The sequence below is a fragment of the Labeo rohita genome, chromosome 21, assembly GCF_022985175.1.
Source record: "Labeo rohita strain BAU-BD-2019 chromosome 21, IGBB_LRoh.1.0, whole genome shotgun sequence".
NCBI lineage: Eukaryota > Metazoa > Chordata > Actinopteri > Cypriniformes > Cyprinidae > Labeo > Labeo rohita.
Genome location: NC_066889.1, coordinates 24,624,756 through 24,650,030, shown reverse-complemented (window position 1 = coordinate 24,650,030; position 25,275 = coordinate 24,624,756). Strand labels below are relative to the sequence as shown.

Below are 25,275 nucleotides of genomic sequence, written 5' to 3'. Positions count from 1 at the left end.
TCTGTTAAAAAGCATGAAAAAGGCCAAAATTTGCGTTCTGATGATGAGCGAAGGTCTTGGAACAACATAAGGATAAGTAAATAATGACAGAATGTTTGTTTTAGTTAAACTACTCCTTAAAGTTTCTTGCTTGGGGACTCGCTTTGAAAGTCTTTGCTAAGTCTCACAGTATTTTTGATTTCCTTTTTCTTTTTCTCTCTTCCAGCTATGTGCCTCTTGCCTGTGAATAATGTACAGTGATGGTGCCTTCTCAGACCCACGTGATGCTCAAGTGGCAGGAGCACCTGAACAGCTCCTGGGCGGCGGAGGACAGCGTTCAGACCGCCACACGGCACGGAGCGGCAGCTCTCTATGCAAAACTGGTCTACAACAAGGAGGTTGTGGGCTTAGCCCAGCCAGTGCAGGACCTAATGGGTCCACGCTTGCCTGACTTCCAGTACGAATCGAGCGCTGAGGAAGAGAAGGAGGAATACCTATTCGCGCTGCTTCACAGTCAGCGATGCCTAGCCCACCGCATGCTGGCGAGGACACCCTACGCCCTATCCCTGCACCACAGGCTGGTAATCCTCCAAAGGGTGTTCTACGCCCTCCATAGCAAGTATCACGACCGATTCAGAGCGCCGCTGCCTCCCCAACCCTCATCCTCCAATGCAGAAGGGAGTGCTCTAGAATCAGTGTCTGAGCCTTGGCCAACAGGCAGTTCCCGTTCAAAATCAGGCACAGATGTTCTAATCGAAATGGGAGTCCGGACTGGGTTGAGTCTTCTCTTCGCCCTATTGAGGCAGAGTTGGCAGCGAGGGCGTCTTGAGAACCCACCGGATGTCGCTCTGTGCAATGAGGTACTGGCAACCGCGTCTTCAGTCCTGGCCGCCCTTCCTCCGCTATCCTTGGCCAACGAGAACAAAATCCCAACAGTGGGGCTCGATTGTCTTACGCAAGTTGGAGACTTCCTAAAAAAGACGGCGGTCAGTGGATCCGGTGCGGATCGGGCGGGTCGCAGGCTATCCCTAGAGCTCCTCCTCTCGTTAGCCTTACAAAGAGGATCCTTGCGCTTCCTTCTGGAGTGGGTGGAGGTGGCGCTGGCCGCCTCCGCTTCTTCCACCACGTCTGAGACCGTTGGAGTGGGCTACGAGCTGATCCATCAAACCTTACAACAGATGCGCCAGCACACGGTGTGTTTCTACGCCATGTGGTTGATCTCGCGGTCATGCTAATAGCATGAGTGAAGTAATATACAGTGATACTAATAGGCTCTAATATAGAAAGCTGTGCCTCTTTCAAACGCAGAGAGAGTATAGAGTTACGGCGTTGAGGCTAGGCTAACACTTTCCTCCATTTGTTCATCCCTCCCTCGCCACTTAAAGGAAATCGTTGTTGCTAATTGTTACGGCTGAATACATTAGCGCCATACAGTAGTTTACCATTATTCTGTATTCCTCTCATAGAATGGCTTGAACATTTCTCTTTGCTCTAAATAAGATTGTGGCTTTCATTTGACCGGGAGCTCTTGGCCGGCTTCCCAGCTCTGAAAGCCGCCTGAGCCACACCAGACCTGCCATGTGCCATGCTCTAATTTATTCATGTCTTAATCAATGAGAAATATGTCTACTTCATGGCTTTAGTGCTTGAAGTTCAGCAGAACTTGTTCCTTCTACCAAAGGAACTGTTTGTTTAAAGATCGTCTTGAGTACCAGGTTAATTCATTTTCTGAAACGCTAGCTGGTTAAGTACTTCCGTCAAAACTAGTGCTGTCAAATGATTAATCGCGATTAATCACATCCAAAATAAAGCTTTTGTTTACGTAATATGTGTGTACTGTGTATATTTATTCTGTATATGTAAATACACACACATACAGTATATATGTGAAAATATTTAGATGTATTTTCTAAGTCTGTCAAATGATTAATTGCGATTAATCGCATCCAAAATAAATGTTTGTTTATATACCTTATGTGTGTGTACTGTGTATAAAATGTATATATAAACACACACACATACATGTATATATTTGAGAAATTATATGTATATGTATTTATACTTGTATATAATTTAGGTTATATATAAATATAAATATTTTACATGTAAATCTAACATTTTTCTTAGGATATACATGTATGTGTGTGTATTTATATTTATATAATAAGTATACACAGTACACACACATAGTATGTAAACAAAAACTTTTATTTTGGATGTGATTAATCACGATTAATTGTTTGACGGCTCTAGTTTAATGTATAAACGTAACATATTTTTCTTAAATATATTCATTTGTGTGTGTATTTATATATAGACTTAATATACACAGCGCAACACACATATATTATGCAAACATAATTTTTTATTTTGGATGCGATTAATCGCGATTAATCGCGATTAATCGTTTGACAACACTCAAAACATAATGAATTTGCTTTCATGCTAACATCACTTAGGTTGCCTGGGCCACTGGTTAGCATTATCCAGTAGTCAAATAGTGATTTAGATGTTGTGTTTTAATTTATTTGTTTGTTCCAGGCTGTTCGTGGTGAATCCGTCAATACTCAGGTGCTGAAGAAGGATGCAGACGGACTCTGTAGCCTCTCGCATGTTGCTCTTTGCCTCTTTGAAGAGGTTTGTTTGTGTGAATACACCTACACACGTTCTCAGACTGTAGTGTAACGTATAAGAGTATAAGAGATTCTGTCCTCTATGACTCTTATTTTGATATGCAAATCTTTAATCTGCGTGTGTGTGTTGTAGATCTGCACCCTGGCCTCTAACTGCCTGTGCTCGTGCAGTGCGGGCTCTTCCTCTTCCTCCGGCTCGGAGAACGATGCTGTCATGGTGTACGTGTGGGGCAGCAACAGCAGCCATCAGCTCGCTGAGGGAACGCTGGAGAAGATTTTACAGCCCAAACTGGCTCAGGGCTTCAGCGACGCACAAATGGTTTGTGTGGGTTTATATTACTCAAGTGTATTGAAAATCCAAATAACTGGAAGCCGTCATGAAGCTAACATTAGTTCCAATAGAGACAGCATGAGAAGGAGACCACTCTAAGAAAAATTTAATGAGACAGATTGCAACGCTCAGTTTGACTGTTTTACAAAAGAGATTTTAATTAAAAGATCCCATTTTTCTGTGTAGTCTCTAAGCTCATTCATATTAGATAAAACTGGAAAACAGTTGTGTAGTTTAGGAGGACTTTGGTTCCAATGTACTGTATGACAGAAAAAAAACTAAGATAAGTAAATTAAATTGTTAGATGCATGACAAGTGATGTACCATATAGGGTTTTTTTTTTTTTTTTTTGTAAAATAATTTAATTAAATCTGGTAATATAAATGGCATTTTTTTTCATATTTGCTTTTTTTTTTGTTTGTTTTTTTACATTTTGGTTTTATTTTATATTTGACCAATTTTATTTATTTATTTATTTATTTATTTTATTTTTTTTACACAAAACATTTTTTTAATATATTTATTTATTTAATTGCAGATTTTTGTACCTTTTTTTTTACATATTAAATTCTGGTAATTTGTAATTGCTTCTCAAACAATTGTTCATTTATTTATTTTATTGCAGATTTTTGTGCCATTATTTCTTTTTTTCAGGTAAAAATCTGGTAATATAAATGTCATATTTTTCATGTTTATTCAATTTTGTGTTTTATTTTATATTTGATTTCTTTTTTATTTGTATCTTTATTTTATTGAAAATAAAATTGTGCTTTTATTTATTGATTTATTTGTTATTTATTTGTTATTTTTTTTATTACATGTGACAAAATGAAAGGGAAGAGAAAAGGGTGGTATATGTAAATTTATTTATTTATTTATTTGATTAGTAATTTTTTTTGTAAAATAACAATTAAATATGCATATTGAAATCTGGAAATATAAGGGCAAATGTCCCTTTTTTAAAGGGCATAGTTTTATTTTTTTTACTTTTTATATATGCATCTTTAAGAGGTCACAATAATTTTAGTTATTTAAACAGCGTATCGTTTAGAATGCAGTCAGTTTCATATTGGTTACTGACTGCATTATAAATAATAGTAGACCATCTTATTGAACTTAACTTCTTTGTTTCCTCTCTATCTAGCAAAGTATGTGTTGTGCAAAGACTTGTTACCTACTCTGAAGTTTTTTTTTAATACAGACATGTCTTTTCATTATTATTTTCCAAATGCAATTAGGAAAACAGCAGCCACATCTTAATAAACTGTGCCTTTTCACTAATACAGTTTAGACAATCTCTATCACGGTTGATTCAATTGACTTTGCTCTAAATGGTGCTCTTCTCTTTCCACCTGCAGATTGAGGCAGGCCAGTACTGCACGTTCTCTGTATCTGCAGACGGTGCAGTGAAGGCTTGTGGGAAGGGTAGTTATGGACGGCTGGGACTGGGAGACTCTAATAACCAGTCCATGCCCAAGAAGCTGGTTCTGGAACCGCCTCGCACCATGAGGAAGGTGTCGTCTTCCAAGGGATCGGACGGGCACACCCTGGCCGTCACGGCGGAAGGAGAGGTGTTCAGCTGGGGAGATGGAGATTATGGCAAACTGGGCCACGGGAACAGTGCCACACAGAAATACCCCAAAATTATACAAGGCCCTCTGCTAGGAAAGGTGAGAAAATGTCTTTTCTATGTGTAGAAATTTGAATTATTTGTATGTTTGGTTGTGAATGTCTAATTGAGGGCATTTCAGACCAGTAGACAACATTCCAGAACACCCACTTAGCAACACCATAACAACATCCTAGCAACCTTAGAATACCATAGAACAATAGAACACCTTAGTAACTACATAGCATTGCCGTATCAACCCCTGAATGCCCTAACAACAAAACATACTGAAAATCAGTCAGATCAATCAGGTCACCCTAGTGACCACATAGCAATGCCTTAGCAACCACTGAATTCCCTGGCAACAACAAAACGTGCTAAAAATCAGTTAAATCACCCTAACAACCACATACCAATGTCTTAGCAACCACACAACATCCTAACAACTGCATGGCAACATTCTAAAATCAACCAAAACACTCTTGTGACCACATAGCAATGCCCTAGCAACCCTTGAATGTCCTAACAACAAAACATCTGAAAATCAATCAGATCACCCTTGTAACCAGAGAACACTGTAATAACTGAACAGACACATTCTAAAATCAGCAGAACACCCTCCTTTCCACATAGCAATGCCCTAGCAACCCCAGAATTCCATAGCAACAACATAACATGCTGAAAATCAATCAAATCACCCTAGTAACCACATAGCAATGCCCTAGCAACCCCCGAATGCCCTAGGAACTGCATAGCAACATTCCAAAATCTACCAAAACACCCTAGTAACCACATAGCAATGCCCTAGTAACCCCTGAATGCCCTAACAACAACAAAACATACTGAAAATCAGTCAGATCACCATAGATACCACATAGCGATGCCTTAGCAACAACAGAATGCCCTAGCAACAACATAACATGCTGAAAATCAATCAAATCACCCTAGTAACCACATAGCAATGCCCTAGCAACTGCATAGCAATATTCCAAAATCAACCAAAACACCCTAGTAACCACATAGCAACGCCCTAGTAACCCCTGAATGCCCTAAAAACAACAAAACATACTGAAAATCAGTCAGATCACCATAGATACCACATAGCGATGCCTTAGCAACAACAGAACACCCTAACAGCTGCATAGCAACAGTCTAAAATCAGACAAAACAAGCTAGCAACCACATAGCATTGCCCTAGCAACCCCGAATTACCTAGCAACAACAAAACATGCTGAAAATTAATCAGATCACCTTAGCGACCACATAGCAATGCCCTAACAACTGCAGAACACCCTAACAACTGCATAGCAACATTCTAAATTCGACCAAAACAACCTAGTAACCACATAGCAATGTCTTAGCAACCCCTGAATGCTCTAGCAAAAATATAGCATGCTAAAAATATATTAAATCACCCTAACAACCACATAGCAATGGCCTAGTAACCACAAGCACTGTAACAATCAGTAATATTTCTTCAGAAAATGTAACAAACTTATTGCATTTGTCAAAGTGTGTGTTTTGTGGGTTTATTTGCAGGTGGTGGTATGTGTGTCTGCTGGATACAGACACAGCGCTGCGGTGACTAATGACGGAGAGCTGTACACCTGGGGGGAAGGCGACTTCGGACGACTCGGTACATCACTCTCCTCTTACAGACTCTTACTAAACGCACACACACACACACACAGACCTGAGGCCTTAGGATCTATTCTCAGCAGTAGTGTTGTCAGTGAAATACAATTCGGTATTGATTTCTGTGAGGTTGTTTTTATGGTTTGAATGACTCCTGTGCACAGTACGCATTGCACAGGCTTTACTCTTTTTAATCCACTGAGAAATAATTTGTCAGACAGGCAACGGGACGCCTGATCCCTCAGACTGAGTCAGACTGTTGTGTCAGAAGTTCTGCTTGTCTGTCTGTCTTGTTTTACTCTGTCTGCCTGTGATGTAGGTCACAGCGACAGTCACAGTCGCAATGTGCCCACTCTGGTGAAGGACATCAGTGGGGTCGGGCAAGTGGCCTGTGGCAGCTCACACACCATCGCTGTGGCTCAAGATGGACGGATTGTTTGGTCCTTTGGAGGAGGAGACAATGGTATGGGGATGTTTCATATAAAGTCACAACATGGTGACCGTTTTCATCATCCTCACACATGAAGTGTACTTAGAGTAATGTTAAAATAAACAAATCACTCCAGCCTCTTTTTAAGGCTGCTAGTAACATTAAAAGTCAGTAGTCACTCTGAGGAAGTAAATGCTCAATTTCTACAATGTTTTTTTGTTTAGTTTTTTTACCGATATTCACACTAATATTTTCTACTTAATCGGCTGTAGGCTTTTTAATTTCTTGATGTATTTATTTTTACTGATATTCTCTGTTGTATTTTCTACTTAATCGGTGTAGGCTTTTTAAAATATTTTTGTGTTTATTTATTTTTACCGATATTCACACTCAAACGGTCTACTTTTATCGGTTGTATGCTTTTTTGCTTATTTATTTATTTATTTATTTTTAACCGATATTCACACTGATATTCTCTACTTCATCGGTTGTAGGCTTTTTACATTTTTTGTGTGATGTATGTATTTATTTGTTTATTTATTTACTTATTTACTTATTTACTTATTTTACTTATTTTACTTATTTTTTCCAGTCTTCACTCTGATATTTTCTACTTAATCAGTTGTAGGCTTTTAAAAAATGTATGTAGTCATTTATTTATTTATTTATTTATTTATTTTTACCGATATTCACACTGGTATTTCTCTACGTCATCGGTTGTAGGCTTTTAAAATTTTTGCTTGTATTTATTGATTTATTTATTTTTACCAGTATTCACTTTGATATTTTCTGCTTAATCGGTTTTAGGCTTTTAAAAAAATGATGTAGTTAGTTATTTATTTAGTTATCTATTTTTACTGATATTCACACTGATATTCTCTACTTAACTGGTTGTAGGCTTTTTTAATTTTTGCTTGTATGTATGTATGTATTTATTTATTTATTACCAATATTCACTCATTTTTATGCATTTATTTATTTATTTTTACAGATATTTACTCTGATATTTTCTACTTAATCAGTTATAGGGGTTTTAAACATTTTTATGCATTTATTTATTTATTTATTTATTTATTTATTTTTATTATTATTTTTTTTTTTACAGCTATTCACTCTTATATTTTCTGTACTTTATCGGTTGTAGGCTTTTTACATTTTTTTTGTGTTTTACTTTTTTTTTTGTATTTATTTATTTACTTATTTATTTACTTATTTATTTTTACTGGGTTTGGGCTTTTAAAAAAATGTAGTTATTTATTTATTTAGTTATCTATTTTTACTGGGTTTGGGCTTTTAAAAAAATGTAGTTATTTATTTATTTAGTTATCTATTTTTACTGATATTCACACTGATATTCTCTACTTAACTGGTGGTAGGCTTTTTTAATTTTTGCTTGTATGTATTTATTTATTTATTTTATTTATTTATTTATTACCAATATTCACTCTGATATTTTCTGCTTAATCGGTTGTAGGGGCTTTAAACGTTTTTATGCATTTATTTTATTTTTTTTTTTACAGCTATTCACTCTTATATTTTCTACTTAATCGGTTCTAGGGGTTTGAAACATTTTTATGCATTTATTTATTTTATTTTTATCGATATTCACACTGATATTCTGTACTTTTGTGAATTTTAAATTTTTTTTTTTTTCTTTTTACAGATAATCACTCTGTTTTCTACTTGGTTGTAGGGTTTTTAATATTTTATGCATTTATTTATTTTTAGCGATATTCACACTGATCTTCTCTACATAATCGGTTGTACGATATTCACTCTGATATTTTCTTCTTAATTTGTTGTAGGGTTTTAAAAAAAATTGTATGCATTTATTTATTTTTAGCGATATTCACATTGATATTCTCTACTTCTCTGCTTCTCTAAATTTAGCATTAATTTATTAATTTATTAATTTAATAATTTATTACCAGTGTTCATTTTGATATTCTATACCTAATTGTATGGTTTAAAAAAATTATTTATTTATTTTTACCGATATTCACACAAATATCAAGTTTCAAGTTTCCAGATATTCTCTATTTAATCAGTTGTAGGGTTTAAAAACTCTGTCTAACATGATATTTTGCATTGGTCACCAAAAAGAATTAGCGGCCAATTTTAACAGCTATACACATGAGTTTTGCAGCTTGTCCTGGTAACTTTCTGGATCAAAATCAGTGTGTATATATGGACAGTAAAGCTGTGTACCCTTCAGAGTGCTCTCTTCTGTATTGTAGCACTATCAGACATAACATCTGCTGACAAGCTCAAACCCGCTTGTTTTTATAAGACAAAATATAAAGCCAGTTGTGAAACAAGTGCAGACATGGACTTTGACGCACCTCAAATTACTATTGTCCATGTCGGAGGCAGTTCAGTACGTGTAAACTGTGTTTGTGTTACAGGTAAACTGGGACATGGGGACACAAACCGTGTGTACAGGCCTAAAGTGATAGAAGCCCTGCATGGCTTCATTATTAGAAAAGTGTGTGCTGGGAGCCAGTCATCACTGGCTTTGACATCTGCTGGCCAGGTATACACAACCTCACGTATATTGCTGAGTAAATATTTACTGTTATACACCCATATAAATTCCGGTGTCTCTGTGTTCTTGTGTGTGATGCAGGTGTTTGCGTGGGGCTGCGGCTCGTGTCTCGGCTGCGGCTCGTCTGAGACCACCTCACTCAGACCTCGATTGATAGAGGAGCTCAGCATCACTAAAATCATTGACATTTCCTGTGGAGACAGCCACTGTCTCGCTCTGTCTCATGGTAAGAGAGATGGAGTAACAGAAATGGGAAAGGTGATGAGAAAATTGTGTTAAATAAGATTTGAAAAGAAGCTGAAGTATATCATTACTGCAACTTTTGCTGTCTGCAAAGGATTTTCCCCTAAAGTAATTCTACAGAGTTTGATGTGTTTTACATTTGTATTTTTGATTTAAATTAGTTTACATAAAAAATACAATGCATTAAATTGCAATAAAATTTAATTGTTGAGAGAGAGTGCATCAAATATCTTGTTCATCAAATTTAGTTTTGTTTTATTTTATTTTATTTTATTTTATTTTATTTTATTTTATTTTATTTTATTTTAATATTTTGTTTTAACAGAACATCCCCATCCCTAACTTTTTATATTTTAAATAATTAATTTATTTTGTTTAATATTTTTGTTATAACCAAGCATGCTCATCTCTGACTTTTTTTTTAATTTTTTTAAAATTTCTTTCTTTCTTTCTTTCTTTCTTTCTTTCTTTCTTTCTTTCTTTCTTTCTTTCTTTCTTTTTCTTTCTCTTTTCTTTTTCTTTTTCATCCACATGCCTAACTTTTTATTTTACTTTATTTTAGTTTAGTTTAGTTTCTTTTAGTTTCTTTTAGTTTATTTGAGCTCATTTTATTTTATTTTATTTTATTTTATTTTTGTTATAAAAAAACATGTCCTTATTTTATTTTATTTTATTTTGTTATAATAGAACATGCCCATATTTTATTTTATTTTATTTTATTTTATTTTATTTTATTTGTTGATCAGTGCTATTTCATTCTTTATTGATATTATTTTTATTTTATCTTATTTTATTCTTATTTGATATTATAGTTTAATTATATTATCATAGTATTTATTCATACTCTAAATTAGCTTTGATTTTTGTATTTTCAGTTTTTATTTGAATGTTTAAGTTGTAGTAATTTGTTGTGCTTTTGTAATTTTTTTTTATTAGATTGTAAAAAATAGTTTTATGTAGTTTTAGTTTAATTTTCAATTACAGAAAACATTTTTTAAAATAGTTTTAGATTTAGTTAACCATAACAACATTGAGGAATAAATAAATATTTACCAAAAAAATGTATTTGTTTTATATTATTTCTCACCCTCATGTAATTCCAAACCTAAACGAGTTTTGATGATACAACAAACGGCAACTAATGCTTTTAAGTGTCAAAAGACACATCATTAAAGTAGTCTATACAACTTACGGTCTATATTCCGAGATTTCTAAAGCCATCTGATACCTTTGAAAGAGATTGCAATTTAAGTTTTCTCTTATAAAATGCTTGAGTAATTTCATTGGGTTGTTCTTGCAGAAAACGAGGTGTTTGCTTGGGGCAACAATGCCATGGGGCAGTGTGGGCAGGGCCATACCTCAACGCCAGTCACCAAACCCAAGAAAGTGATTGGTTTAGAAGGGGTGTCAATACAGCAGATTACTGCAGGCACCTCCCACAGCCTGGCCTGGACAGCGGTACCTACTGACAGGTGAGGAGAAGGAGAAAGAGATTGCTTATGGATAATGCAAATGGAATAAAAAGCCCTCTCTTCCTGATCTAAACCAAAACCAAAAACAATTTGTCCTTAAACAAGTTTGAGTCTACAGGAAACGGCACCTTTCGCATATTCGTTATGCAGATCAAACCCCATATTGCTCAGTCTGGCATGAGTTCCGCCACTCATGTGTTAATTAATACAATCGCATTTACATTTTCCATTATTCACAGCTGTTCAAATGCATTGTTTTCCTGACAGGACTGAGTGTGAAATATCAATGTGTTTGCGTGCTTGGCAGGCAGCTGGTGGCTTGGCACAGGCCATTTTGTGTGGATCTCGAGGAGAGTACGTTTACATACCTGCGCAGTTTCCTGGAGCGTTACTGCGATAGTATCAGTGGGGACACACCACCTCCACCTTTCCCCTCTAAGAGGTAAAAACTACTCAAAAATGGCAGATACTGCAGTTTTAGATGTAAATCTTGCAACAAATCTTGTTTTTTGATGTGGATAGATGCAGGGTGAGAAATTATTGTGTTGTATTTGAATATATTTATTCATTCTTATTAATTGAATATAAGTCTATTTTTATTTTAATATATATTTTGACATTTTTTATGTGCTTATTTTATTTTTTTCATATTTAGATTTTTAATATTTTTATTTTTGATTAATTTCAAATATTAAAAGTGTTTGTTATACTTAATAAATGGGGAAAATGATTTCATGCTATGGATAGATGGATGCATGTCTGAAACATGCCATCTGATACATAGACATTTGCAGTGTCAGATGTCGGTAGTTTACATCTGTCGATTCCAAGCTTTAAGATTACATAAGAGCTGTCATACAGATTATATAATATCACAGATATTTTCCTGCTGAGGCCTCAAGATGGTAAGTGATGCATGTTGACCTTAAGGTCAAACATTTAATTTGGTGCCAGTATCTCCAAAGAAAGAGAGACAGTGCGTCAAATGTTTTGTTCCCATTATGTGGGTTTCCAGAATATATTAATTTATATATATATATTTTTTTAAATATGTTTATTATAACATAACATCCCCATCCCTGACTTTATTTTATTTTGGAATTGTTTTATATCTTTGCTTTAACAAAACATCCCATTAACAGAACTATCTTTTATTTTATTTTATTTTATTTTATTTTATTTTATTTTATTTTATTTTATTTTATTTTATTTTATTTTAACATCCCATCCCAGAACTTTGTTTTGTCTTTTGTTTTGTTTTGTTTTATTTTTTGTTTTTTTTTTTTTATTTATTTTTATGTTTTATTTTATTTTATTTTTTTATATCTTTGTTTTAACTTATCATCACTTTTTAATTTAATTTAATTTAATTTTTTATATCTTTATTTTAACATAACATCCCATCCTTAACTTTGTTGTCTTTTTTTTGTTTTATTTTTTATTTATTTTTATATTTTATTTTTGTTTTTTTTATATCTTTGTTTTAACTTAACATCCCTTTTTTATTTTATTTTATTATTTTATTTTATTTTATTTATATCTTTGTTTAAACAACATTCCATAGAACTAACTTTTATTTAATTTAATTTAATTTAATTTAATTTTATTATCTTTGTTTTAATAGAACATCCCATTAACACAACTAACTTTATTTTATTTTATTTTATTTTATTTTATTTTATTTTATTTTATTTTATTTTATTTTATTTTATTATTTTATTTAAATTTTTGGATTTTTTTTAAATATCTCTATTTTAACATAATGTCCCATCCCATCCCATCCCTATTTTATTTTATTTTATTTTATTTTGTTTATTTATTTGTATTTATTTGTATTTTTTGTTTTTATTTATTCTATTTTATTTTATTTTAATATCTTTGCTTTAACTGAACATCCCATTAACATAACTATTTTATTTTATTTTGTTATATCTTTGTTTTAGCATAATATCCCGTCCCTTTTTATTTTATTTTATTTTATTTTTGCCGCTTGTAAAGGTGAAGATAATTGCTACTATTGCCATATTTATGAACCGCTGACTCTAGCCTCCAAGTCTCTGCTTTAGCTTTTTACTTGTCTCTCAAGTCACTAAATAGCAACCACTATAGCAGCTAAACAACTGCAGAGCAATGTCCTAGCAACCACCTAGCACACCCTAGCATTATGGCAGAGAGTTTTATATAGGCAAGCAAGAATTCTGGTTTATCTGTGTCAATGTCAGCTGCTGAAAGACACTCATATAGCAGGAATGTCACACACACATACACACAGCCGCAGGGGTAACTGGCACAAGCCCATAACCGTCTCCATGCCCACAGGGATGGGGTCAGAGCAGCATATGGCCTGGCACTCGGTAAAGGTCACTGTAGACATCTCATCTTTAAACTTCTCACTCTCACTCTCTCTGTTTGTTCTCCAGGGAACATCACCAGTTTGTGTTGTTGTGTATGAAACTCTTGTCCATCCACCTGTCGCTGGCCCATGCAGGGGGAACCGGGGCCACAGTGCTGGGCGCTCAGGGTCGGCCCCTCAGGAACCTCCTCTTCAGACTCATTGACTCTGATGTACCAGATTCCATACAACAGGTCTGCTGTGAAACACTGGGCTTCAGTGTGTTTTGGTTGTGCTTTTTCTGCATTTTATGCTAACTTAATGTCACTAAGTTATTGTTCTTTCAAAATTCAGAAAAATATAATAATATATTGGTTTATGAGTAATATGTGTTATTATATGTATATTATTTATGTGTTTCCATACAGCATTTTTAATGCTCAAAACAGACAGTTATACAAGCTATATTTTCTGGCAACAGTACAAAACAGTAAACAGCTTCAGCCAATCAGAATGCTTGCTGGAGTTCCATCCACAGGTCAAAATTTGACACTATCCCAACTTTATTTTATTTTATTATTTTAAATATTTTATATTTATTATATTATATTTATTATATTATTATTTTATTTATTATATTATTTTATATTTTAAAATATCTTTGTTTTAACAGAATATTACCATTCGTAACTTTTATTTTATTTTTTTAATTTTTTAATTTTTTAATTTTTTTTTATTCCTTTTAAATGTCTTTGTTTTAACAGAACATTCACATCCCTAACTTATTTTATTTTATTTTATTTATTTTATTAATATATTTGTTTTAACAGAACATCCCCATGCCTAACTTTTTTTTATTTATTTTATTTTATTTTATTTTTCTTAAACATCTTTGTTTTACCAGAACATCCCCATCTCTAACTTTTTTATTTTATTTTGTTTTGTTTTGTTTTATATTAAGTTTTTTGTTTTAACAGAACATTTGCATCCCTAACTTATTTTATTTAATTTTATTATTATTTTTCAGTATGTTTGTTTTAACAGAACATTTACATCCCTAACTTATTTAATTTAATTTTATTATTATTTTTAAATATCTTTGTTTTAACAGAATATTCACATTCCTAACTTTTTATTTTATTTTATTTTATTTTGTTTTAATTTTAAATATCTTTGTTTTAACAGAATATTCCCATCCCTGACTTTTTATTTTATTTTATTTTATTTTATTTTATTACAGGTACAACTGTACAATCTATAATTTCTGGCAACAGTACAAAACAGTAAACAGCTTGCTGGAGTTCTGCCCACATGTTTAAAAACTAAGATGATGGAATCTGTTGGCTGTGTTTTCTCTTTGAGGGTGTTTGAAGGGGACACAACCTTTTACAACCTTCAAGAGTTCAGTGCAACTGTTTGTACTGAATCATCTGTCAGAATGCCAGTGCATGAGTCATTCCTACACCATAGTAATTAATTTTTGTTTGTTTGTTGAGGCGGTAATGAGCACGCTTTCCATCGGAGCGTCTCTGTTGCTGCCTCCTCTCAGGGAGAGAACGGAGCTGCTGCACTCGCTGTTACCACAGGGTCCAGAGAGCTGGGAAAGCCTCTCTAAAGGACAGGTACACAAACAAAACAATATCAAAGCCTGGCACAACCCCTGCTGTTTTATTACGCTCCACTAATGATTTGGTGATATTACTATTACAGCGTCTACAGCTGGACATGGTGCTGAACAGCCTGCAGGAACAGAGTCATGTGGCGTCCCTGCTGGGATACAGCTCACCTGGGGAGTTGGGTGCAGGTCTGGCACTGCCGCCCACCCCTGACCGCCCCACAGGAAGTGTCAGCTCAGGCTCAGAAGCTCCAGACCAACTTCACCTGGCTGAAGTTCTCCTTAAGACCTTGCTGCTCAGCATTGGGTTCTATACGGTCAGTCCACTGGTTCATCAGCTGATTATATTTTGAGGAAACTTAAAAATCAAAACACAAATCATGACATGTTCTCCTTTCCGTTCACTCTGTTCCCTGTTTGTTCATGCAGGAGCGTGCGTTTGGCGAACTGGAGAAGAACAGTGATAAACAGCGGTTCAGTCAGTCCCAGAAACAGACGGAGGCTCCATCACACTTCCACCACCTGCTGTCAGCCCTTCACAGACACCTGCTGGCTCACTGCTACATCCACACGGGCGCTGAGGTACAACAATGACACATTTTCTGTTAAAAACCACTCCATATGATAGCTCCTGCAGGCTGCCAGTTGCAGTGGTTACGCATTGTAGTTTTAAGAGATAAAATACTGTTGTGTGAACATGTTTACTCAAAGATGCTTAATTCTTGTTCCAGAGCCTTCAGGTGGAGGCGTTCTGAACAAAAAGTGTTTTTAAAGAACAGATTTTGTGTGTTGTGTAGGATGACAGTAGCGTAGTGCTGCTCCATAAGCACCTGTGCCTGCTGCTGCCGTACGCAGCCGAGACCTTCAGGAGATCCACTATTCTGCTGGAGGAGAGCACACTGGACAAACACGTCATCAAGAAACTACACAGTAAGAACATACTTTGTGCCATCCATCTGTCCATCTATCCATCCATGTGTCCATCCAACTTTCTGTCACTCTCATCATTCATTTACCCATCCATCTACTGTCGCTGTTCATTTTTCCACCCACTCGTCCATGTATGTAGCCATCTATGCATCCGTCCATCCATCTGTCCATTCAGTAATTCAGCTATCCATATACCTAGCAATCCATCAGTCCATCCATTCTTTCATTTTCCCATCCATGCATCCATGTAGTTTTCTGTTTGTCTGTCTATTTGTTCATCCATCTATCCAAATTTCTGTCCTCCTATCCCTCCAAGTACCCTTCCATCCATCCCTCCATCTATCCCTGTCTATTTATGCAGCCATTATTCATCCTTCCCCCATCTGTCTATTTATCTGTCCATCCATCCATCCATCCTTCCATGTAACCATTCATAATCCGTCCAACTATCCCTCCATTCATTTGTGTAGTCTCCTATTTGTCATCCATCCATCCATCCATCCACAGTTATCCATTTGTCCCGCTATTTGTTCATCCTTTCATCCTTCTGTTCATTAATCCCTGCATCCATTTATGCAGTCTCCCATGCATCTCTCTATCCATTTATTAGTCTATCCGTCTCTCTGTCTATCCATCCATCCATCTAAAATCAGCCAGTCTATCCGTCTGTCCGTCCATCCATCCAAAATCAGTCAATCTATCCATCCATCTGTCCATCCATCCATCCATAATCAGTCAATCTGTCCGTCCGTCCGTCCGTCCATCTATCATCAGTCAATCTGTCCGTATGTCCTTCCGTCCTTTCATCCATCCAAAATCAATCTATCCGTCTATCCATCCATGCATCCATCCATCCATCCATTCATAATCAGTCAATCATCCATCTGTCTTTCAAAATCAATCTTTCTATCTGTCTGTCCTTACAAAATCAATCTGTCCGTCCGTCTATCATTCATCCATCCATCCATCCATCCACAATCATTCAAACTATCCATCTGTTCATCCATTCATAATCAGTCAATCCATCTATCCATCCATCCAAAATCAGTCAGTCTTTCTGTCCGTTCATCCATCCATCCATAAATCCAAAATTAGTCAGTCTATCCGTCCGTCCTTTCGTCCGTCTGTTCAAAATTTGTCAATCTATCAGTCCATCCATCCATCCATCCATCCATCCATCCAAAATCAGTCAATCTGTCCATTCATCCATCCATCCATCCATCCAAAATCAGTCAATCTGTTCATCCGTCCGTCTGTCCATTCATCCATCCATCCATCCAAAATCAGTTAATCTGTCAATCCGTCCATCCCAAATCAATCTGTCCGCCCATCCATCCATCAATTCATCCATTCATAATCAGTCAATCTGTCCATCCATCCGTCAATCTGTTCATCTATCCCTCTATTCATTTATGAATCTATCCCTCTATTAATTTATCCATCCATCCGCATGTCTGTCTGTCTGTCCCATCCGTCAATCCCTCCATCCATCCATAATCAATCAATCCATCCATCCGTCCATCCGTCAATCTGTCCATCCATCCGTTAGTCCATTCATCATCCATCCTTTTGTCCATCCCTCCATCCATTTATCTTACTATCCATTCCTCCATCCCTGCTAGCCATTCTATGATCCAACCAGATCCAGTATTGACTATTGAGTTATTTTTTGTGTTTCTCTATAGCTGTGCTGTTTGGTTCGGTGGCGGGCAGTCTGCTCTGTCAGGTGATGTACTCTCTACTTCTGCTGCCATTGGCTGTGGTCAGACCCCTCCTTCCTCACCTACTCACTCTGCTTGAACATCTCAACGAGCTCAACTGTTACCTACCCAACACTGCGCACCTGGAGGACATGGAGCTGGAAGGAACCACACAGGGTAAGTACCAGAATTCTCCATTCAGTTCTGAGATGGACACAGTACTGCCAGTTACACACTCCTAATTCCTATTGCAGAAGCATCTGAAACATCTGAGCCAATCACAGTGCCAGAGTCAGAAGACTGGGCGTGGCTGCTAGACCTGGAGAGGTCTGTGGCTCTTGCCATTGGCCGATGCCTGGGAGGTATGCTGCAGGGCCCGCCTCCTTCCATTCAGGAGAAGACGGCAGAGTTCTGGCTGTGTAACCCGCTCCTGAGAAACGGGCTGGAGATAGACTTTGAACAACTGGGTAATGACCTGCCACCAGGAGGCAGCAGCTTATTGTTTATATTGTGTGGTATGAACATGCGTAAATACAGAGAAATAAACACTCATCTGTGTTGTCCTATAGACTGGGCTATGGGTTGGTTGACTGAAGCCGTGTTCATGGGATGCGGCGACGTGAGACTAGCCGAGCTACGGCTGTCGGAAGAAAACACAACGCTAGTGGAGCTCGCCCTCGGATCCCCACGAGAACCTGCCAGCGCCCTCTGGAGGAAGATGAAGGAGTATGCAGCAAGTCGGGGTAAGAGAGAGGCACCATTTGTTAGTGTGTATAGATTATGACAGACATACTCCACGAACATAGAAACATCAAGTTATGAAGATATAACAAGCTCTGTTATCATGTACCTGTCTAAATATTGTCCTTGACGTGTGTTTATATGCAGACTGGGACAGTAGTGGATCAGTGGGAGACTCTCTGTTAGAGACGGCGTGTCGCTGCAGTTTGGCCGCTCTGCTCAAACATGCCGGCCTTCATGAAGCTTACTGGCAGGATAAGTGAGTGAGATCCACACCTCGCCCTCGTTCTCTCTTTTTACCTAGATCTCTTGAACACCTTTGTCTTCCCACGTCTCCCTTCTGCCATAGTGTAATGAACTCTTTAATTAGTTGACCCAGATTTAATGAATATATGCTCTATTTAAAGAATGACTCTATATGTGAATATTAAAAGTGTCAGTGCCTGTCTCACTCCGTACTGTGAAAAATCTCACATGATGAATTCCTCAGCCATAATGACTCATTTGTGAGAGTGAGAGTTTGGTGAATATGAATTGATGGTCATGAATATCCAGATCAACCTTCTGCAACAGCAAGGAGGAACCAATAGTTTAAACTGTCCATTAATATGTGTGTATGTGTGTTTGACTGCAGATATGAGCCCTGCGAAGTGCTGATTGAAATATATCTGGTGGTATATAAAATCCGCAGCACTCTGCTGTCCTATAAAGAGAGCATAGGAAACACAACAAGCGTCCAAACAACAACTACCACCAAACAGGTAAAACACAGATTTGTATATATATATATATATATATATATATATATATATATATATATATATATATATATATATATATATATATATATATTTTTTTTTTTTTTATTTTTATTTTAAAAGAAGTCTCGTATGCTCACCAAGGCGGTATTTATTTGATCAAAAATACAGTAAAAACAGTAATATTGTGAAATATTATTACTTAAAATATCTGTTATTTAAGTATTATTAATATTTAATTATTAATATTATTTAAAATAACTGTTTTCTATTTTAATATACTTTAAAATCTGATTTATTCCTGTGATGCAATGCTGAATTTTCATCAGCCATTACTCCAGTCTTCAGTATCACATGATCCTTTAAAAATCATTCTAATATGCTGATTTATAAATGCTGGAATCAGTTGTGCTGCTTAATATTTTTTGGAACCTGTGACATTTTTTTTTTTTTTTTTTTATAGTTCTTTGATGAATAAATTAAAAAAAAATAACAGCATTTATTAATTTATATAGAAATCTTTTATAGCAATATACACTACCACTCAAAAGTATATCTGTATCTTATATATTTTCTATTTTAAATAAATACTGTTCTTTTTAATTTTTTATTCATCAGCTGGAGTACTGGCTGCTGAAAATGTGGCGTTGTCGTCAAAGGAATAAATTACATTTTAAAATATATTAAAATAGAAAGCAGTTATTATAAATGGTAATAATATTTCACAATATTACTGTTTTTACAGTTGTTGTTTTTTTTATTTTAAAAATGTAGCTTTGGAGAGCATAAGAGACTTTATTTACTGTGTTATGACAAAATAAAATGTAATAAAGCATAATATAATAACTTTTTCTATGATTAAGAACTTTTTCTGGATTTTTGCCAATATTCAATATGCCATTATTTTTCAGATCATTTTGGCTAATAGCTGATGCCGATATATTTCCTTATATATAAAATATATACATATATTACATATATATATATATATATATATATATATATATATATATAAGTCTCTGTTGTGCAGAAATTATAAACAAATTATTTTTAATTTTGGTTAGTTTTGAGCAAAAACTTACTTGCTGGAACTAATAAATATTATTAAAGTATTATAAAAGTATAATTAATAAATATAAAATTAAATTAATCTCTGCTGTTTTTTTTATTTTATTATTATTTTTTTTTTTGACAGATGCAGATGAAACCCTACAATTTAATTTGTGGATTTAAGATTAATAGAAAAAAGGATTACATATAATACATATTAATGCATGAATCTGTGTTATATTATTTAATTTGCAAGTATCATGTTTGTGATTTTTATTTATATAAACTATAGCTTTTGACCTTTAAATTGTTTTTTTTGTTTTTTTTGCCTGACATCAATTACTGTTTGCTTTATCTGGAAACACAAGTATCTTAATGTTATTTGTGTTTTACTTTTTATTTTATTACAATTAGGCCTACAGTACCCCCTAAATTTATGCATATTGGCATAAATTATTTTTATAAGCCTTTATTGGCCGATTCTTACTTTGCTTTGCATCTCTACTCTAAAACAATTTCTTTATGCTGATGTACAGTAACCAGGGACAACGTAGCATTTTCATAAAGTAATGTTTCATCCTGTCCAGGCTTCACTGAGCTCTCAGAGCCCCAGTGAGGAGAAGCAGGAAGCGGGCAGCTCAGGAGAGCAGACAGGAAGAGATGCAGATCCCAGCAGCCAGACACCCCATACAGCTGAACACAACCAGGACGATCCCTTAGAGGAGGAAACGCCCAGCATCAGCAGTATGTACCTGCCGGGTAAACACGCTGCTTTCTGTGTTCTTCCCTCACAGAGCGAGTGTGTGCTTCGGTTGTAATATATACCAGCGGGTCTGTTTGACAATCCTAGTGTTGTGGTTTCCAACCCACTTTTTTTTGGCGACACAGTTCTAGGATTAACTACTTGAAATCATATATATCAGTTGAATAATTTACTTAGTATATGTATAAATATTGTCACACAGGACATTTGCAAAGTTTTTGATTTGTATTTTATATGAACATGCACTAGATTTTTGTCAGGACTCTGATCATGTTTGGGATTAATTTGACATTATTGGCTCTAAAATACTTCCTCTGGTGTTGTATTGTGTAATCGTAAACTATTTGTGTGTGTCCTCCTCCCCGCAGAGGTGCTGCAGTGTTTCCTTGCCACCCGTGAGGCCATGCAGCTCCAACAGAACGAAACTGTGTATGAGTCGTCTGGCACTAGCACGTTACCCAGCAGCACTGAGAGCCCCGGGACACCAGACAGGGAGCCCCCCCAGCGGCCCTGGGACCACCACAACACCACCGACCAGGGCTTGTCCTTCCCAGCAGCCTGCCACCTGCTGGTCTCCCGCTGCCTTTTCCTGCTGCTGGGGGTCCGAGCTGCTTGGCAGGAGGAGAGTGTCTCACAGACGCCTACTGAGAGCAGCTTGGCCAGGTTTGTGTTGTGTACAATTACAAAACATTTGCATGTTCGGGTGTGAAAAAACCTGAAAGTGATAAAACACTCTCACTACATAGATCTCCACCCTACTATGAGGCGTTAGGAGCAAAGATGGAGTTACAGTCCTCTTCTGAGAGAAGATGCAGTGAGAGAGAGGTATTTATGTTTCTCAGGTTCCCCCCAGTTTAATATCAGTGAATTAATCTCTCATTTGGGTCATTTGTAATCTGTTTTGTCTTTCTTTTAAAGACACCAGATCAGTCTAAAAGCTCCTCAGGCTCATTCAAAAATAAAATTGGTGAGTGGTATATGAAGTAGCATATTACTTTATTATGAGTCTGATCTTTCACATGTTGGATCTGTTGCATGCTTCATCTCTAACATGACTGATGTCACCTGTCTGATCTCACTCGTGTGCATCTGATCTTTTACCTAGCTAATATTACATGTCAGATCTTTGAGGTGTCTGATTTTTCAAGTCTGATATTAACTGATCTCACGTTTCTAATTTCTAATGTGTCATCTCACATGTCTCATTTAACATAACTGATCTCTCACGTGTGATTTCTCACATCTGATCTCAGATCTTGCATATCTGACTTACACATACTGGATTTGTTGCATCTTTGACCTTACACCTGTTTGATATTGCATGTCAGATCTTCGACATCTGATTTTTCACGTCTGATATCACCTGTCCGATCTCACATTTTTAATTTCTCATGTCATTTCACATGTCTCATCTAACATAATTGATCTTTTTACATATCTGATCTCACATGTGTGATTTCTCACATCTGATCTCAGATCTTTCATATCTGAACTCACACATACTGGATTTGTTGCATCTTTGACCTTTAATCTGTCTGATATTGCATGTCAGATCTTTCACATATTTTGTTTACATGTCTGATATCAGCTGTCTGATCTCAAATTTTTAATTTCTTGTCATCTCTTGTCTCATTAAACATAGCTGATCTGTCAGATATCTGATCTCACGTGTAATTTCACACATCTGATATGATCTGATTTGTTGCATCCTTGATCTTTAACCTGTCTGATATTCCATGTCAGATCTTTGATGTATCTGATTTTTCATGTCTGATATCAGCTCTCTGATCTCTCATTTCTGATTTCTAATGTCATCTCACATGTCTCATCTAACATAACTGATCTCTCACATATCTGATCTCACACATAGTGGATGTGTTGCATCTTGGATTTGTTTTATTACCTGTCTGATCTCAGTTTAGATATTATTAGATGTCATGTCTCACATGTATGGTTTCTCGCATCTGATTTCAGATATCTTGCATGTCTGGTCTCACACATACCAGATATTTAACCTGTTATTGCATGTCAGATCTTTGACATATCTGATTTTTCACGTATAATGTCAACTGTCTGATCTCATGTTTCCAATTTCTTATGTGATCTCACATCTCATTTAACAAAACTGATCTCATATCTCATATCACATGTATGATTTCTTGCGTCTGATCTCACATATTTTACATCTTAAATATCTGATCTCGCACATAGTGGACATGTTGCATCTTTGATTTGTTTTTTTTGATATGTCTGATCTCACGGTTCAGATTTTTGACTTTTTTCATTTCTGATGTCCACTGCCTCATCTTCTGTTTCTAATTTCTCATATATTTCCTATATTTCATATATAAATATCTGATCTCACACATAGTGGATATGTTGCATCTTTGAATAATTTTTTTAACCGTCTGATCTCACAGGTCAAATCTTTGACTGATTTTTCATGTCTGATATCAGATGTCTGATCTGTTTCCTCTCACATATCTTGACTAACATAACTGATCTCACATGTATGAACTCTTTCATCTACTGGATACTGGATTTGTTGCATCTTTCACCTGTCTGATATTACATGTCAGATCTTTTATATGTCCGATTTTTCACATGTCTGATATCAGCTGTCTGATTTTATGTCTCTAATTTCTTATGTGTCATCTCACATCTGATTTAACATAACTGATCTCACATATCTGACCTCACATGTAAGATTTCTTGTGTCTGATTGTAGATAGTTTACATCTCACACATAGTGGATATGTTGCATCTTTGATTTGTTTTTTACCTGTCTGATCTCACAGTTCAAATCTGACGAAACATGTCTGATATCAACGGTCTGATCTCACGTTTCTAATTTCTAATGTGTCATCTCTAATCTCTTCTAACATAACTGATCGCTCACATATCTGACCTCACATGTAAGATTTCTTGTGTCCGATCTCACATCTTAGTTGTGAATTATCTGATCTCACACATAGCGTCTTTGATTTGTTTTTTACCTATCTGTTCTCACATTTCATATCTTTGACGAAACTGGTTTGTCATGTCTATCAACTGTCTGATCTTCTCATGTGTTTTTTCTCACATCTAACATAATTGATCTCACATATTTGATGTCACATTATTTTTCACATCTGATTTCAAATATCTGATCTCACACATATTGGATTTGTTGCATCTTTGATCTTTTACCAGTCTGATCTCACATGTCAGATCTTTGATATATCTGATGTGATGTTTGATCTCTCATTTCTGATTTCTCACGTCTGATCTTGCATGTCTGATCTCACATATACTTCAAATAATTAATCACCTACGTTTCACCTGTCTGATCTCACATGTCTGATCTCACACTTGATCTTTGTTTACATATCTCATGTGATCTCTCATGCCTGATCTGATTTCTGATGTCACTGTATATCACACATCTGATCCCTCATTTCTAATCTGATCTTGCATGTCTGATAACTCGCATTGCATCTTTCTCTCTCTCTTCTATCACATAAACTAGAATCAATAGTTTTAGTTAGCTTAAATATCACGCCTCTGCGCTAATTAGCCTTGTTTCTTGCAAGGCCTTCCACTTTGCTCTTTGGGCATCATGAAAGATGCCTGGGAGCGACTGCGGCAATGCATCAGTCCCACTACCGTGCTGTGCCCGGGCGGAGGTGGCACACCCATCCTGGGCCAGGTCTTCCATTTCCTGTGTGGGAGCCTCCTCCGAACCTCTCCTCTTGTGGACAAAGACGGAGGTGCACATGTGGATCCCAAAGCCATCACCGTAGCCATGGCACAGCAACACCAAAGAGCTCAGGTGGGAAATCCATTGCAGATCCATTTACTAAACAAGTAGCTGTATGTTTTCACATAGTACTAATAAAGATGTAGAGCCATTACAGTTGCTTTCATACCCTCCGTTCAGGTGCGTTTGGAGGCCTTGTGTCAGATTTCCTCCTTCCTGTCAGAGATGGAAGAAAAGAGTGTCAGCTCTCTGGCGCCTCCTCGTTTTCCAGGCCTCCTGCAGTCAGTGCAGCTGCAGTTCCTCTCTGGGTGCTTTGGGCTGGGAGCACCGATTACTGGAAGTCTAGCGGCATCTAACAACAAAATTCACCATTACACCGTAAGATAAGCTGATTATGACATTTCTTCGAATACAAAGCACAGCTTTTTCCAACATATCATGCATGAATGTTTTTTGTTGAAAGCTAGGCCTGTATTCTTATTGAGATATGATGTTTGAAATGTTGATTTGTGTCTAGGCTGGGACTCAGTCGGCTCCTATCGGTGTTCAGAGGGAGTTGCAGTCTGCAGCTCACACGCTGTATCAGCAACTGGTGCGTGTGCTCAGACAGAAGGTGGCGCTAGAGAGAGAACAGGCTGGTGGGTAATGCTTCTTACTCATGCATGCAGCATTTGCCTAAAAAAAGTTAAAAAGAAAAAAAAAAAAAGAAAGTTATCTAAACTTAAATTTTTTTGTGTGTGTGTGTTTCACCTGACACTTTAATATAAATC

The 25,275-nt window shown here is 36.0% G+C and overlaps 1 protein-coding gene across 6 annotated transcripts in view; it reads left to right on the top strand.

Moving 5' to 3' along the window:
* Positions 1-25,275, top strand: part of LOC127152235 (probable E3 ubiquitin-protein ligase HERC1) — an 80,786-nt gene that overhangs the window by 9,852 nt on the left and 45,659 nt on the right. For 5 of the 6 annotated variants that reach the window (XM_051092774.1, XM_051092776.1, XM_051092773.1 and 2 more), the window contains exons 2-28: positions 206-1,172; positions 2,521-2,616; positions 2,746-2,931; positions 4,302-4,613; positions 6,092-6,188; positions 6,507-6,650; positions 9,023-9,150; positions 9,244-9,388; positions 10,706-10,877; positions 11,185-11,319; positions 13,298-13,463; positions 14,706-14,831; positions 14,920-15,141; positions 15,254-15,406; positions 15,622-15,754; positions 17,440-17,631; positions 17,709-17,921; positions 18,024-18,197; positions 18,343-18,454; positions 18,830-18,956; positions 20,591-20,762; positions 21,135-21,429; positions 21,513-21,591; positions 21,685-21,733; positions 24,339-24,577; positions 24,686-24,883; positions 25,023-25,143. In XM_051092774.1, the coding sequence (XP_050948731.1) occupies positions 240-1,172; positions 2,521-2,616; positions 2,746-2,931; positions 4,302-4,613; positions 6,092-6,188; positions 6,507-6,650; positions 9,023-9,150; positions 9,244-9,388; positions 10,706-10,877; positions 11,185-11,319; positions 13,298-13,463; positions 14,706-14,831; positions 14,920-15,141; positions 15,254-15,406; positions 15,622-15,754; positions 17,440-17,631; positions 17,709-17,921; positions 18,024-18,197; positions 18,343-18,454; positions 18,830-18,956; positions 20,591-20,762; positions 21,135-21,429; positions 21,513-21,591; positions 21,685-21,733; positions 24,339-24,577; positions 24,686-24,883; positions 25,023-25,143 (5,119 nt within the window). In that variant the 5' untranslated portion in view covers positions 206-239. The remainder of the gene's footprint in view (positions 1-205; positions 1,173-2,520; positions 2,617-2,745; positions 2,932-4,301; positions 4,614-6,091; positions 6,189-6,506; positions 6,651-9,022; positions 9,151-9,243; positions 9,389-10,705; positions 10,878-11,184; positions 11,320-13,297; positions 13,464-14,705; positions 14,832-14,919; positions 15,142-15,253; positions 15,407-15,621; positions 15,755-17,439; positions 17,632-17,708; positions 17,922-18,023; positions 18,198-18,342; positions 18,455-18,829; positions 18,957-20,590; positions 20,763-21,134; positions 21,430-21,512; positions 21,592-21,684; positions 21,734-24,338; positions 24,578-24,685; positions 24,884-25,022; positions 25,144-25,275) is intronic. The other variant, XM_051092775.1, reaches the window with a different exon arrangement.